Source organism: Rana temporaria, chromosome 6, assembly GCF_905171775.1.
Source record: "Rana temporaria chromosome 6, aRanTem1.1, whole genome shotgun sequence".
NCBI classification, from domain to species: domain Eukaryota; kingdom Metazoa; phylum Chordata; class Amphibia; order Anura; family Ranidae; genus Rana; species Rana temporaria.
Window position 1 is genome coordinate 81,034,796 of NC_053494.1, and position 17,085 is coordinate 81,051,880.

Here is a 17,085-nt window from a genome sequence, read left to right on the forward strand (position 1 = left end):
TAGACATTAGAGATGCATATCTTATGCCAATATTCTCCACTCACCAAAGATTTCCAAGGTTTGCGGTGGATCAGCGCCACTTTGTTTGTGGCTCTTCTTTTCGGTCTGGCTATGGCACCTCGAGTGTTCACGAAAATACTTTCCCCGGCCCTGGCAAGGCTGAGGGCATGGGGCATAGCAGTAACAGCCTATCTGGACGATATGTTGCTCATAGATCAGTCCGCTGCACGCTTGGGTCACAATGTGCACAGCACAGTGGAGTATTTAGGAGGACCTAGGCTGGGTCCACAATCTGGAAAAATCCTCCTTACAGCCTCAGAAAAGGCTGAAGTATTTGGGCATGATTCTAAACACCGGCCCTATCACCCCGCGCAGCAGCAGGCCCTGCACTGCCCCCAACAAGGATTTCCGGCCAGCCAGAACAAGATGAAAATTTGAGGGGAAAAATCCTGCTTGGCGGACAAAAGAGAAACTCAATCTTGTATCCTGGTCGCAGACCCACTGGTCAGAAAGCAGGGAGGTCCACCGAGCCGCAAACTCCCGAGGGCGACCCCCCACCAGAGAATCAGGCGGGGACAAACCCTCATGCTGTCACAGATTTGTTTGCAGGCTTGTGAAACCAGGGACGCTTCTGTCCCTCAGTGGACACCTTGTCGGTCTGGGAACATTTCCCCACTGACCCAGGCGGAGGAAAAAAACGATTTTGAGCGGAAAAGGAAGGTCCTGGCCTACAGTGAGGCTCCTTACCCTTTCTGGATTGTGGTAGCAACAAACTCTTACCCCCAGTAACATTTTTAATAATGTCATCCAGCGAGGCACCAAAGAGCCTCTCTCCCTGGAAGGACAAATCTGCCAGAGCCTTCTTAGAAGGCTGACGAAGGAACGGCCTAAATTTTCCCTCCCCACGTATCTCTAAACCCCTTCAGTCTCCCCCGGCTACCCCCTCACCTCCCTCCCCACCGCCGCCCAATCCATCCGCAGCTAGGAAAGTCCCTGGCTTCAACCGGGGCCTAGTGGCGCGCCGCATACCCACCCTGCAAACCTCAATTCTAACCCGCCCATCGCACAATAAACATCTCCCCACTACCCCCCCAGCATCCTCAACCTTTTTAGGGCCCGGGCAGTCCCGGGCAGTTACAAAAACATCACTGCACTCACCCACACTCGCCCTCCATAGCCCGTTTTTTTTCCCTGAAACCAACTCCCATAGTTCAACACAGGGTACGTATCCCCCCCACCCCCCCGGCAATTGATCCAGGGTTGCACCGATCGCCCGTTGAGGGGTCAGGAAGGAATTTTTTTCCCGGTCGCTGCAGATTGGCACAGCGCGCCTGGGGTTTTTCGCCTTCCTCTGGACCAATTGGGGAGAGAAGACTAAACGAGTGACGATTCACTTGGACAGTCTCCCGCCCATCACCATAAAAGACCCCCCCAATCAACATTACTTCCCTGCGTTTTTTTTTCTGCGACCATGGGTTACCTAAAATACTCTGCAGAAACCATCCGTGAACTAAAACCATTTGCCTCTATACTCCCACTTGCCATCAAAAAAGCTCTAACGAGCGAGCGACTGTTGAGGATCAATCGACGATCACCTGTCAAAAAACACGCGCAGGTACCTCAGCCCAATCGCATATTATGCGCTTTGGTCAACACAAGATCGGCAGTAAAACAGACAAGAAATCTATGATTTCATCCTTCAACACGATCTAGACTGCCTCCATCACAGAAAGCTGTCTCAAAGCCGACTGCAACACCATTCTAACAGAATTGGTGCCAACAAACTATTGCATTCAAATGCAAAACAGAGAGTGGGGCAAAGAGGGGGAGGCCTGGCGATGAACCACAAGATTCACCTCTCGTTTACCAAACCAGTCCTCCAAAACTCGCTTCCATTCATGGAAACCCTCACTCTGCAGCTGCAAACAAACCCCCAAGATACGGTCCATATTCTACTTTGCTATAGACCACCAGGCCCAAAAGCGCATCTTCTCACGTCATTGACTGAATTCATTTCCACATATACCCTAAACATCAAGCACCTTTTGGTGCTTGGGAATTTCAACCTCTGGGCCAACTCTTCGCTGGACCCCGTCGCCTGCATCGACCATCTGGAAGGATTAGGTCTGCAGCAACTAATACAAGCCCCCACCCATGCCTCAGGCCATATGCTCAATCTCGTTTTCAAACAAGATTTGGAAATTGACGTCCTGGAAAATGAGCCGCAACCATGGACCAATCACCATGCCATTAAATTCACAATCACCAATAACGCCAGCCCAAAAAAAAAAAAAAAGACAAAGCCGGTGAAAACTCACTGGACTAGATCTCAGAAGAAGCACCACTCAGAACTCTTCAAAACACCACTAGGTAACAAAATAAAAACAATGCAACAAAAACAGACAGCTACAGAAACACTGGACGCCATCAACAAGGCGTTACTACAGTCAGCTGACTTAGTAGCACCAAAACGCAAAACTTGGAACCCGGAAAAACAACTCTGGCTGGTTTAACGACCAGCTGACGTTGCTAAAGCAAGAGCGTAAGAAGAGCAGAAGCTGCTTGGAAAAGGTGCTCTTCAGATAAAAACCACACCATTTACAAAATAATAACAAAGAAATATCACAAAGAAATCTTCACGGACAAAAAAAATAATTTCTCCAACATCATCGCAAACCGCCCCCGAAAACTCTTCAAGCTGGTCTCTCAGACTATGGATCCTGCTTGTTTAGAGGCCCCCAATTCTGATTCACAAGAATTTTGCAAGGAATTATCGGATTATTTCATCAATAAATTTAAAAAAAAAAAAAAATCGGTGAAAGTATTCAGCAAAATGGAACCGTCACCAACTCCCCCCCTAATCACAAACCTAATACCCACATAAATCCACTGCAAACACCAAAATTCACACTAAAACCCATCTCCATCGATGCCACAAAAACATCAATTGGGACTCTGCGTCACATCACCCAATGATATCATCCCCACGAAACACTGGCGCCAGTCATTCAAGGAGGGCATGGTGCCCACCTTGCTGAAACAAGGTACAATAAAACCAATTCTAAAAAAAGCTACCCTCGACCCCAAAGACCGGAGGCCCATAACAGGTCTAAATGTCTTCTCCAAGGTTATGGAGAAAGAAGTTGTACAACAGCTGCAACTGCATTTAGACACCCATAAATTACTCGATCCGTTTCAACCAGGCTTCCGTCCTGGTCACGTAACAAACGGCGCTGCTCAAAATATGGGATGACGCTCTAGAGGCCGCAGACAAAGGAGAATCTTGTCTCCTGATACTGCTGGACCTAAGCGCGGCTTTTGACACTGTAGACCACGGACTACTACTGGCTAGGCTAGCTGAAGTAGCCGGAGTCGCTGAAGGTGTTTTACCCTGGTTCTCCTTCTTGGAAAACCGATCACAAATAGTGAAACTGGGGTTGTTCACTTCTGAAAAACGTACGGTATCATGCGGAGTCCCTCAGGGATCTCCCTTGTCGCCCCGATTGTTTAATATCTATCTTCGCCCTCTCTTTGAAATCATCAGTAACCAGAAGTTACTTTACCACTCCTATGCAGACGACACTCAACTGTATTTCCGCATCTGCAACAAAAAGGATCATTCTCTTGGACTAGAGAAATCCCTTACGCTAATAGATAACTGGATGACAAACAGTTATCTTAAACTCAACGGTTCAAAAACAGAACTTCTCCTATTTCACGCTAACCGAAAGTCACCCCGCATCAACATGGACTCCCCCGCCCATTCTGGGCAAAACTATCACCCCTAGCACCAAAGTCAAAAGTCGGAGTCATTTTTGGACACCTACATGACAATGGATGCACAAATAGGGTAGGTAGTCAGCGGATCCCACCATCTGCTGCGCCTACTACACAGACTCACCCCCTTTATCCCAAAAGAGGACATAGCAGTCGTGGTGGGAACAATCATCAATTCCAGACTTGACTACGCAAATGCCCTCTATCTAGGACTCCCTAAATACCAAATCACTCGTCTGCAAGTCGTTCAAAATACGGTCGCTCGACTTGTGACCGCCAAAAAAACATGGGAATCAATCTCACCTTCGCTGAGATCCCTTCATTGGTTGCCGGTAAAAGACAGAATCACTTTCAAGGCACTCTGCCTAATGCATAAGTGTATTCAAGGAAACGCCCCTCAATATCTATGCGAAAAAATAAAAGCCCATAACCCCAATCGCATTCTGCGATCCGCCAATCAAAACCTTGTCCAGATACCCAAAGCCAGATACAAGTCCAAAGGAGATCGAAGATTTGAAGCCCAGGGACCTCAGCTGTGGAATGCACTACCAACCAACATCAGACTAGAGTCGGACCACTTGGCCTTCAGGAGAAAGATCAAAACCCATCTCTTCTGAGGTCAAGGGGTTCCTTACCCATGAAATGGATACAGCGCCCAGAGGCGATTCAGTTCGCATGTGTTGCGCTTTACAAGTTTCTCACTCACTCACTGGTCTGCAGACCAGCATTTTGGCCAAATCAGGCGTCGAAGCACCACAGCAGATACTGAGGCTCTAGAAAGCAAGGGGGCCGTATCTAAGGCCACATCGCAGACATACCTAAGGCCCTGCACCAACTGGTCTGCCAGTACTACGCAGACTGAGGAAGCCTGTTGCATTTCCAACTCACGGTGCAACAATTTTGCCCATTCAGTAAGTGTCTGGGACACCAGGGCCGTGGCCAGGACTGGCCGCAATGCTGACCCCCACCACCATAAACAAGGACCGTGGTCCTACCATCGGCAGGGTCCTTAAAGGCAGGGGTCCCCTCCACCGGAATCGTGGTTACCTTATTTAACCTGGAAACCGGAAGGTCCACAATCGGGGGAGATGTCAATTTTTTCAAAAAGGTTGAATAGGGTTGGGACTCTGTATGAGGATTGTGGTATACACTACCACAGGCCTCCATCCCTGTAAATGTGTAAAAAGTGTGGAGAGTTGGGACATTAAATGAGATGCGTTTTTAGCCATATGCAAATATATTATAATATATATATATATATATATATATATATATATATATTATAATATATATATATATTATAATATATATATATATATATATATATATATATATATATATATATATATATATATATATATATATAGTATTTTGGTTTGGTAGGCATGTATTGGTTCCACTCCTGTTTTTGATCTTTCCAGTGCTCTTTTTTGCCAGACCAACTATAGGTAGGGGCAGGTTTAGGTTACCACCTGCCCCCTATCTATTGATTAGCACGCCTGTGCTCCTCTTTAGGAGGCTTTAAAAATCATAGCTAGGACTGCAGTAACACAGAGTGCCTTGACGTTTGGCCTGCAGCTTACTAGGTATTTGCAAATACATGCAACTAAACCTCGGTTTTAATTACACACAGTTAGACAGATTCATTTGGTTTTGTGTTTTTTGGTTGGTAATTTTGAGCCTGGTCATTATGGGAAAAAAATTATATTCCATACATATACACACACACACACACACGCGCATCTCATTTAAAGTCCCAACTCTCCACCCTTTTTACACCATGTAAATTTTTTCCGGAAAATCTCCTCAAAGGGGTAACGCACTGTCATGTGTTTTGGGACCAAGAGGGCCCCCTGCGTGCGTTCCCATTCTTGGTAAATAAACTTATCAAAGTACGTTAGGTAGGGAAACACCTTAACCGTGCGGGCCGGCTTGTGGGACCCAAAAGGGACCGACACCTCAGTAGATGCCCCCGCCGTATCCTCCATTTTTAGGGTATCCCGCACTGCTGTGATAAGTGCTCCTACAAGTGCCTTTTCCTGCGCTCCGGACTTATATACAGTGGGTAGGTACCGGAGCATGATGGGACTGTGAGGCCTATATAAGTCGGATGCAAGCCGCGCACCTGTCATTGCAGCGAGAAGACGCGTCGGGTCAACATCGGGAGAAGGCAGAAGAAGAGAAGAGAAGACGACGTCACAGCACAGAAGAAGAAGACGTTCAGCCCTGAAGGAGAAGGCACCGGACAGCGGGAGGAAGAACCGGGGTGCGCCGAGTCAACAGCGGAGAGCGGTGAACATAGAAGAAGACCCCCCGGAGAGTGGAGAAGACCCCCCGGAGAGAGGAGAAGACCCCCCGGAGAGAGGAGAAGACCCCCCGGAGAGTGGAGAAGACCCCCCGGAGAGTGGAGAAGACCCCCCGGAGAGAGGAGAAGACCCCCCGGAGAGTGGAGGAGAGTGGAGAAGACCCCCTGGAGAGCGGAAGAAGCCACCCCCTGCTAAAGAAGACAGGGGGGGGCCGACAGAAGCACACCACCCCCCGCCGAAGACGTCGGAGGAAACCCGCCGGGGGGTGGGCTTTTTTATAAAAGCGACCCCCCCGGCGGTGGAAGAGAACCAGACGGCGGCGAAGAAGAGCGGCCCCCACCCGAAGACTTCAAAGAAGAAGCCCCCCCCCTGGTGAAAGATCTAAATAAGACAGGGGGGGTCTCCGGAGCAGACTAATAAATTATTTTAAAAACCCTTGTGTCGTGTTTATTAACTTTAACACTTTGCCTCCAGGTGAATGGGTAGGGGTACGATGTACCCCATATCCATTCACTTAGGGTGGGGGGCCGGTATCTGGGGCCCCCTTATTAAAGGGGGCTCCCAGATTCATATAAGCCTCCCGCCCGCATACCCCGACAACCAACGGCCAGGGTTGTCTGGAAGGGGCCTTGTCCTCATCAACATGGGGACAGGGTGCTCTGGGGTGGGGGGCCGCAGTGCCCCCCCCTGCCCCAGAGCACCCAACCCCCCAGCCTGGTACGGCTCAGGAGGGGGGGGGCGCTCGCTCGTCCCCACTCCTTTCCTGGCCAGCTGGGTAGCGTGCTTTGGATGCGGGTCAGGTATGGATTATAGGGGGACCCCCTCCGCCATTTTTTCGGCGTAGGGGGGGGGGTCTCCTTACAACCCATACCAGACCTAAGGGCCCGGTATGCTCCTGAGGGGGAAACCCATGCCGGATTTTTATTTAAAATCCGGCGGGGAGTTCCCCCTCAGGATTCATAAAACGCCGGCCACGTGTAGAATTGGCGGGAATCCAAGTCGGATCTCCCGTCGCTTCTATGACGCGCTTGCTGGAATGTGCTTTTACTATTCCAGCGAGTGCGAGATGTCGGCACCCTGTCGCCGAGAATCAGAGCGATGCAGTCGTGCTAAAAACACATTCTCGGCGGCAGGCACTGTAACATGTTCTGCCTAGTCCTCTCCTGAAGGTGGCGATATAACTCTAAGGTCAAGATTTAAAGTGCTGTGTCCGTCAATGAACGAAAGAGAAAAATAACCATGAGGCCCTAGATCCTAAAATGACTACACAGTGTTCAATGAATTTAGAATAGGCGTGATAATCATAAATCTAAAAAGTGAATATGAATATAATAATTTAATAACTAAAAAGGTATTTAACATGATGCACAGAGTTAATGAAAGACTAAGTACTCATTCAGATTGTCTGGATACAGTATACCTAATCTTCAGATAGAGACAAGATTCAGAACCATAGAGCTGGACTGAAGTGAAGGAGCTCTGCATCTAAGGGGAGCATCCGAAGCAGCATATTTGTAGATGCCACTACTTGAACAGCCTGCAATCCTGCAGTTCAGTGTAATGTGTAAACGCAATTTGAAAATTTTCAGAAGCTCTAGAACTGCAGCTAGTTAGGAAGATACTGATACTCCGATGAGACGTCAGCACTTTGCTGATAGGTTGCAGTTTCAGTTCCCATTCACACGAATGCAAATTCTGTGCAGCTCAGATGTGATCTCAAAGGCAAAGATTGGCATACCATCTGAAAAAATAGGATTTTTTTTGAACTCACCATAAAATCCTTTTCTCTGTCGTCCATGGACGGACACAGCTCCTTAAATCTTGACAAGTGGGTTATGTTCCTGTTCACAGGAGAGGACTAGGCAGAAACATGTTAGATAATTAAAAACATGTTACTTTACCAGAGTTGAACAGCCCTGCCCAGGAGGCGGTCCCTCCAGACATAACCCTCCTCCATGCAGTATGCAGCCTCAGATCGTAACAAGCAGTACAAACCTAAAAAAAGAGGGGTGGGAGCTGTGTCCGTCCATGGACAACAGAGAAAAGGATTTTACGGTGAGTACAAAAATCCTATTTTCGCTTTCGTTCATTGACATACACAGCTCCCCAAGCAGTGTAAAAAAAAAAACGAGTGGTGGAAACCGCAAGGAAATAAACTCCACCCAAACACCAGAGCTCAACGGCAAGGCCTGTTTTGAGTGGAACTTGGCCACCGTGCTGCAGCTCAGTTTCAGGGTCTTGGCAATCTTTTTGTAGCCTAGGTCAACTTTATGTAGAGCAACAATTCTTTTTTTCAGATCCTCAGAGTTCTTTGCCATGAGGTGCCATGTTGAACTTCCAGTGACAAGTATGAGAGAGTGAGAGCAATACCACCAAATTGAACACACCTGTTTCGAATTTACACCTGAGACCTTGTAACACTTTATGGAGTTTTTCTCATCAGCCACCGCAAAGAGCCTTTAACTACTTGCCGACCAGCCGCCGTCATTCTACGGCGGCAGGTCGGCTCTCCTGGGTGAGAGCCCGTCATACTACGTCGGCTCTTAGAGCGGCCACTAGGGGCGTGTGCGCGCGCCCCCCGACTCCCGTGCGTGTGCCCGGCGGGTGTGATCGCCGCCGGGCACACGCGATCGCTCGTTACAGAGCGGGGAACGGGAGCTGTGTGTGTGAACACACAGCTCTCGGTCCTGTCAGCGGGGGAAATGCTGATCTTCTGTTCATGCAATGTATGAACAGAGGATCAGTGTCTCCCCTAGTGAGGCCACCCCCCCCCCACAGTAAGAACACACCCAGGGAACATACTTAACCCCTTCCCCGCCCCCTAGTGTTAACCCCTTCACTGACAGTGGCATTTTTATAGTAATCCAATGCATTTTTATAGCAATGATCGCTATAAAAATGCCACTGGTCACAAAAATTTGTCAAAAGTGTCCGAAGTGTCTGCCATAATGTCGCAGTACCGAAAAAAAATCGTTGATCGCCGACATTACTAGTAAAAAAAATATATTGATAAAAATGACATAAAAATACCCCCTATTTTGTAAACGCTATAACTTTTGCGCAAACCAATCAATAAACGCTTATTGCGATTTTTTTTACGAAAAATACGTATCGGCCTAAACTGAGGGAAAACAAATTTTTTTTTTATATATTTTTGGGGTATATTTATTACAGCAAAAAGTAAAAAATATTAATTTTTTTCAAAATTGTCGCTCTATTTATGTTTATAGCGCAAAAAATTTAAACCGCAGAGGTGATCAAATACCACCAAAAGAAAGCTTTATTTGTGGGAAAAAAAGGACGCCAATTTTGTTTGGGAGCCACGTCGCACGACCGCGCAATTGTCAGTTAAAGCGACGCAGTCCCGAATCGCAAATAGTGCTCTGGTCTTTGACCAGCAATATGGTCCGGGGGGTAAGTGGTTAAAGTTGATGTATTGTAAACCCGAATGTATTTTTTTTTTTTTTATGTCACAATGTAGAGAATAAGATTTCATATCATCTGTGCCCAGTCTTGCCACACATAGTTAATCCAGCACTGAGCAATCCTCTTTTTTCTTGTTCAGTGAAATAAAATGGACTTAGAGAAAAACCCAAGTCCGTTCCGCCCTCATGCTTCGAATGACAGGTTATTTACATATCTCGTGCACTAGCCTGGAGACATGCACCTGAGTAAAAAGTCCTCTCCCTCTCCTCTGGGGTGTGATCCACAGTTCAGTGTGACAAGGAAATGTATGCTGCAGTGAACAGCCATCAGAATATACACAGACAAGTGATTAGGAGAAATGTATTTAGTCAGAGCTGGCAGGAGTAGAAGCTCGAGTGATCTTATTGTTATTTTGCAGTGTGTGTGTGTGTGTGAGGTAACCTACTCACATATGCAACATTCCTTTATATTAACACATCCTGGTATGTGGGGGAAGAGTGGATTTCTCACTTTTTATACTTGCACCCAGTAAGGCTGAATGAGCTTAGGGCTGGTTCACATTAGTGCGCTGTGCGAGATCGCAAGTGATTCGCACTGCAGCACAAATCACATGCAATGTCTGTGCGGTGCAATTTCAGCCATACAGATAGTATGGCTGATATCACACCGCATTTGGACCAAACACGCACAGGACCCTTTTTTGGTCCGCACCAGAATCGCATAGGTGTTCACATCTATGCAATCCGATTCAGGTCCTAACTGTCAGGTCGCAGTGCGATATGTAAGCTGAAATGGGGGTGTCATTGTATGACACTCCCCAGCAGTTTGCATATGGCAGTGTGAACTGCTGTGCGAGTCGGGTGCAATGTGGGTACCCACAGTGGATTCGCAGGGGTTCCTGAATCGCACCAGTGTGAACCCAGCCTCAAAGCATACAGCCTACAAATGTCACCTGACTGCTCCCACCAAGGCTCGGTTCACATTGCAGGTGATCTGAACAGCAATGCAGTGCGAATCACAGGAATGCGGAGTGTACAGTGGGTAGTATGTGCAGGATGGTGTCAGGATAGTGGACAGTGTCAGATATTTTTTTTATTTTACAATTTAATATTTTTTTTTTTTAAGTTTTTTTTGGCACCAGTGGATTAAAAAATTTTTTTTTTTGTACTATTGATGGGAGGGTGGGGTTTTATTTTTTAAATATATTTTTTCACAGTGCTTTTGGGAAAGGGGGTGGGGGGATAGGGCAGTGGAGGGTGTCAGTGGGGCAGTGGAGGGTGTCAGTGGGCTTGGGGCTCTGGACCGTGTCAGTATGGGGGGGCGGTTGTGTTGTCAGTTGTATTTTTTCAATTTCATTTTTTTTTACAATTTTGGATTCTTTTTTTTTTAATCAGCCCTGTTGGGGGCGTTGGTGACATGACAGGGGTCTAAACAGAGACCCCTGACATCTCCCATTTGAGACAGAGAAAGGGACAGAGGACATTGATTCCCCAATCCTTTTCTCTGCACAGAAGATGGAGAGAAGACAGCGTCTCCCCTCCGTTCATAAACTGAGCATAGTAACACACAGGTTACTCTGTTCAGTTATCACAGGACACAGAGTGATTGGCAACTTCAATGGGGGAAAGGCATAAAGTAGCCGATACTGACCCCACGGGCCACCAACAAGTCCGACGCGTCTGCCCAGGGATCTCTTGACCTGGCCACGAACTACGACACCTTGCGGTTGAGACGAGAGGCCAGGAGATTGCAATGACCATTCCCCATGGTCCAGCAGCTGGCGACTCAGGTAGTCCACCTGCCAGTTTTCCACGCCCGGAATGTAGACGGCCGACAGAGCCGGCACACGTCTTTTCGCACATCTTAGGATGTGAGCGACCTCGGACGATGCAGCCAAGCTCAGTGTTCCCCCTGATGGTAGACATAAGCCACCGCCGTGACGTTGGTAGACTGAATCCTGATCGGGGCGTCCTTGCAACCTCCTCGACCACGAGGAGAGGCATAGCCTGATCGCCCAGAGTTCGGGGACATTGATCGGCAGACGGGATTCTTCTAGAGGCATCGACCCTAGGCCGACTGGACCCCCCAGACGTCCCCCCAACCCGTGAGGCTGGCATCCGTCATAATCACCGTCCACTGGAAGGGAAGGAACAGAGGCGATTAGGTTCGCATGTGCCGCGCTTTATAAGTTCTCATTCATTCATTCAACTTCCAGGACCGAAGAGCCGGGGATCTCAGCCACCAATTGAGAGAGACTGACAAGGTGGCTCACCTGAATCTGAGGATTTAGAGACCAAGGAGATATGTTCCACTTGGACAGCATCTCCTTCTGCCAAACACGATTGTGGAACTGGGCATACGGTACCGCCTCGAAGGAGGCAACCACCAGGCCAAGGACTCGCATGTAAAAAACGGAGAGACGACTATTTGCGAGATGCCAACATCTTCACTGCAGACTGAAGAGTCAGCAACTCCTTCAGGGGAAGAAAGACCTTCGCTTTTTAAGGAGTCCAGAATCAACTTTAAGTACTCCAAACGCTGAGTCAGCACCAGGACCAACTTCTGAATGTTTAACACCCACCCAAATTCTTGGAGGGTCTGACTGGCTATAGACACATATTCCCCCAATTCTGACCCAGAAGCTGCTTTCAGAAGAAGGTCTTCTAAGTAGCCCACGATGGCAATGTCTCGCTGTCTCAGCAAAGCTAGGATCTGTGCGAGCACCCTGGTATAAACTCTTGGTGCTGATGCTAGACCAAAAGGAAGGGCCACTAACTGATAGTGGTCCTCCCCTAGCGCGAAGCGCAGAAACCTTTAGTGACTTGCGCATGTTAAGACATGCAAGTATGCGGCCTTGATGTCCAAGGATGCCAGAAAGTCCCCCGGATGGAGCACAGCTACCACTAAACGAATGGATTCCATGCGAAACTTCCTTACTCTCACAAAGGCATTTATGGCTTTGAGGTCCAAAATTGGACGGACCCCGTCTTTTGGGACCACAAACAGATTTGAATAAAAAAAATCCCTGAAACCTCTCATCCTGCGGAATGGGTAAAATTACTTAGCAAGTTCTGCACTGCCGGAAGGAAAGGGAAACTTGGAGGGTAAGAATCTGTTCGGTGGAGAGGAAAGAAACTATCTTGTACCCCTGAAGAAATCACCTCGCAGACCCACTGGTCGGAGAGCAGGGAGGTCCACCGAGCTGTGAACCTGCAAAGCCGTACCCCCACCCATGAGTTGAACGGGGGCAAGACTTCATGCACTGGCGGATTTTGGTGCCGGTTTGTTCGGCTTACGCACCCAGGGACATTTCTGTCCCCCAGCAGAGCCTTTGTCTGCCTGGGAAGGTGTACCCGTGGGCCCTGATTGACGAAAAATACCGCTTCTGAGTGGGAAAAGGACCCTGCCAACGGCCCTTACCCCCAGTGGACATTCTTGACAATGTCGTCCAGTGAGATACCAAAAAGCCTCCCACCCTTGAAGGGTAAATCTGCCAGGGCTTTTTGTGGATGCTTGGTAAGCAGACCAGCATTACAGACAAATCAGGTGGCGCAAAACAACCGCCGAAAACAGAAGCTCCGGATATCAAGGGGGCCGCACTCAGTGTAGCAACACAGACATATACAAGGCCCAGGACCAGCTGGTCCGCCAGCCTAATAACTTGAAGAGGGAGTCGGAGCTCCTCCACAGTCTGGTGCAAAACCTTTGCCCATTCAGTGAGTGTCAGGGTCGCAGCCACCATAGACCGCAATGCAGACTCCAGCATTGTAAACATGGAGCCGGTCAGTGCCTCGGACCTCCTATCAGCATGGTCCTTGAAGGCAGGGGTCTCTTCTATAGGGAGAGTGGTCACCTAAATTAACCGGGCAACCGGGGGGTCCACTACCGAAGGAGAAGCCCATTTTTTCAAGAGGCTCTCCTCAGAGGGGTACCGAACCGCCAGGTGCCGAGGAACTACAAAGGACTTCTGTGGCTTATCCCATTCCTTATCAATGAACATGTCAAAAAAAGGACACAAAAGGAAAAACCTACACAGAGCGGTCTGATTTGTGTGACCCAAAAAAGACAGAGCCCTCAGAGGATGCCTCACCTGCACTATCCAGCTTAAGGGAGCAACTTGCAGCATTAACAAGCGCACTGACAAGTGCCCTGTCCAGTACTGACCCAAGTGAGGAGTCTCCCACACAAGGAAGGTCCAGGTCCACTACCTCCGACAACACAGAACCAGGCCCCTGAGCCACAGCCAGGTCCTGGTCTGAGTCAGAGCATTCCCCAGGGGATGGTGGGAGGAGGGGGCGCTTCTTACCCCCCTTATGCCCGCACGCCACCCCATGGGAACCGCAGGTGCAGGTGCAGGAGCACCAGCTGCCACCTCCAATATGTTTGGGGAAGAAGGACCAGATTACTGACTCCATTACAGACAGCTCTCAAGGACCTATTCAGACTTGAATAAAAAACCCACCCTCCCGCTGCGCTGACCGGGAGGTTACCCTGGGGACTCACCAACCACAGGAGGAGACTGTACAGCGCCGCTGCCCGCCCTCAGTAAACAGTGTGTGTGAGAGGGAAAAAACCGAGAGGTAATCATGAGGAGACCTGTGCTGCTCACCATAGGAACCAGCACTAGAGGCCAAAAGCACATCCAAGATGGCCGGACACCTCAGATAGAGCAGGAAATGACCATAGCAAAATGGCCGACCGCAATAGCAAGCTGCGCCGAGGCGGCAGGACTGTACTTACCCATCCATGCGAGGACCCACCGACGCATTCCCGACAGGCACACAACCTCGTTGGAGTACCTGTCGGCCCAGTCCACTGAGTGAGACGACACCACAGCCCAGTCATATGTGGACCCTGGAGCAAAAGCTCACCGGCCACCCCAGGAGTCATGGGGTATGTCATGGCAGAGCCAGCCTCTTTGCAAAGGTGTGCTCACGCTCGCTGGCCGAACTGAGGAGACTACAAGGATCTATATATCAAGCCTGTCTCAGCCGATAGTTGATAGAAGATTCTCAAGAATAATAGAAAAGAAAAAGAAAAATTTCCTCAGGGCGCTGGGCTCAAAAGGGAGCCATACGTCCTTCTCCTTTGCTAGGCAGAAAAAAACTGAGGCTGCATGCTGCAGTGAGAAGGGGTTATGTCCGGAGGGACCGCCTGCTGGGCGGGGCTGTTCAAATCTTTTAAAGTAACATGTATTTAATTTCCAACAAGTTTCTGCCTAGTCCTCTCCTGTGAACAGGGAACATAACCCACTTGTCAAGATTTAAGGAGCTGTGGCCGTCCATAGACGATAAGAGAAAACATGGTTTTTAATTAAGGCAGTTCACATCTATGCGTTGAGATTCTGATCCGGTTAAAAAAAGGGGGGGCTTAATGGAATCTTGAAGCCACCTTTAACAAGGGGGCCTTGAGATCAAACCCCCCCCCCCCCCGTCATGTGAACAAGTTACACATCCTACTCATTCACCAAAAAGGTTGTCAAAAACCAACAAGAACAATGTTCTGAAGTACGGTAAATCCAGCGTCAACCACGTTGAACACCACCACCACCGACCAAAAATAATTAAAACACCTCTGCACCCGACAGCTCTGAATCAAGATGTGAGATGATTGTGATTAAAGAATAGCAACATTTACCTCAAAACTTCCCAAATTTATTTTATATCAACACATCTAAAAAATTAAGTTAGATATTTAAATTACCTGTTCTCCTTCTAGACCCATAATCTTTGGAATAGAGGGTCCACAGATATCCACATCAAGCAAAGCAATCTGCAAGAAATAAAACATGATTGAGCAAATAGAAACAATGGAAACAAGTACTCACACATACTGCACTAGAATGACCACCCAAAAACAGCACTTTGCACAGATGTATGGAATGGTTCGCCCATGTGAAAGTGGTCTTACACAGATAGTTATTCTGATGCATGGCGCTCAGGTCTAGTTTAGTTGCATTTCTCCTAGAGTACCAAGATTGCATAAGGGGATACAGACTAATGTTTCATGTGTTATATACAATTATTTCAGGTACTTATATAGCACTAGTAAAATATAAAATTGTGAGATTCTTCGTCAATAAACGATAGGTATTAGCGTCGCTAAGAATACGTGACATTTCGTCATAGTATGCACTCTTATCTAGGATCACAATCCCGCCCCCCTTGTCAGGGATTTATCGTTTATTGACCAAGGATCCCACTAGGGACTATAAAAAGGCCCTTGTACTTTTGGTTAATAAAGGGATGGAACTCAATATCCTGAATAATAAAGAAAAAGAATACCTTATACCTACTGTCCCGCGTATCCCGATTATGTATTACCTCCCAAAAAGTACATAAGGATCCTATTTGCCCCCCAGGGCGTCCCATTATTAGTGGCATTAACTCAAATACATCCTGTATAGGGAAGTATATTGATTTTTACTTACAGCCATTAGTTAAAACCATATCTTCGTACCTTAGGGACACCAAAGCTACTTTGAGCCTGTTACGGCAGGTTGAACATACGGACAATTTGATATTAGTGACAGCTGATTTAACGTCACTTTATACTTGCATACCCCATGACCTTGGTCTCTCTGCAGTCCAACGCTTCTTAGCCGACAGCGACTCCATCCCTGGTCCACAACAAGAGTTTATCATGGAGTTGTTGCCGTCTGCTACTAAGCATAATTATTTTTGGTTCAAGGGTTCATTCTACCTGCAAGACGTTGCTATGGGGGAAAAATTTGCCCCCAGCCTGGCCAATCTCTTTATGGCCCAATGGAAGGAGGATGTCGTCTATGCCCTCAACAGGCCCGAATTGGTTCTGTGGGCACGCTACATCGACGACGTGCTCCTCCTATGGCAAGGTGACACAGCATCTTTGAGCGAGTTTATGACTACACGCAATAACAATAGAGGTATCGAATTGAAGTATGATGCCAGTACTACCTCAATTCATTTCTTGGACCTTGAAATCGCAATTAGAAATCAACAGCTGGTCACGAAAACTTTTTTCAAACCTACGGATAGGAACGGATATATCCCAGTAGACAGTTGTCACTATGCCTCCTGGCTAAAATCCGTCCCCCGGTCTGGACGTGAAGCTAGCTGGACGTGTTGTGGAAGAGCTCCTCTCCACTGTTATCCATCTGCAGCCATCCCCTGTTCTTTTGCCCTAGTGAATGTCCCGAAACACCCTCTGCTCCTACCTGGGTGACTTTTGTAGACTTTGGGTGGCTGGATCCGCACTTGACCAAGGACTGGCGGCACGCGGCTGAGGCCCCCCCCGCAATCTTGGGGCCTACGACTCCCTCGCCGATTCCAGTGATTGTAAACAGTGTCCCGGGACGTGGACGGGCTTGCCGGCCCCATCCATTAGTGTCATGGTCTTACCTCTCTCCTGTCTCCTTCGTTTGACATGTGCTGGCGGCCATCTTGGTTTCTAGGTCTCTTGTAGCCTCCCACCCTGCGGCTCCTCCTTCCCACTGGGAGGAGCTGGATACCTGGTTCACATATATAGGAGGTCTGTGACTTCAGTTCCTTGCTTGGTCCTCCTGTGTGCACATGCTTCTAAGACTGCTGCTTCTGGT

At 48.2% G+C, this 17,085-nt stretch overlaps 1 protein-coding gene across 7 annotated transcripts in view; it reads right to left on the reverse strand.

The window, feature by feature from the left end:
* Positions 1-17,085, reverse strand: part of NUBP1 (nucleotide binding protein 1) — a 263,729-nt gene that overhangs the window by 160,390 nt on the left and 86,254 nt on the right. For all 7 annotated transcript variants that reach the window (XM_040356955.1, XM_040356953.1, XM_040356952.1 and 4 more), the window contains one exon: positions 15,213-15,281. In XM_040356955.1, coding sequence (XP_040212889.1) covers positions 15,213-15,281 — 69 coding nt within the window. The remainder of the gene's footprint in view (positions 1-15,212; positions 15,282-17,085) is intronic.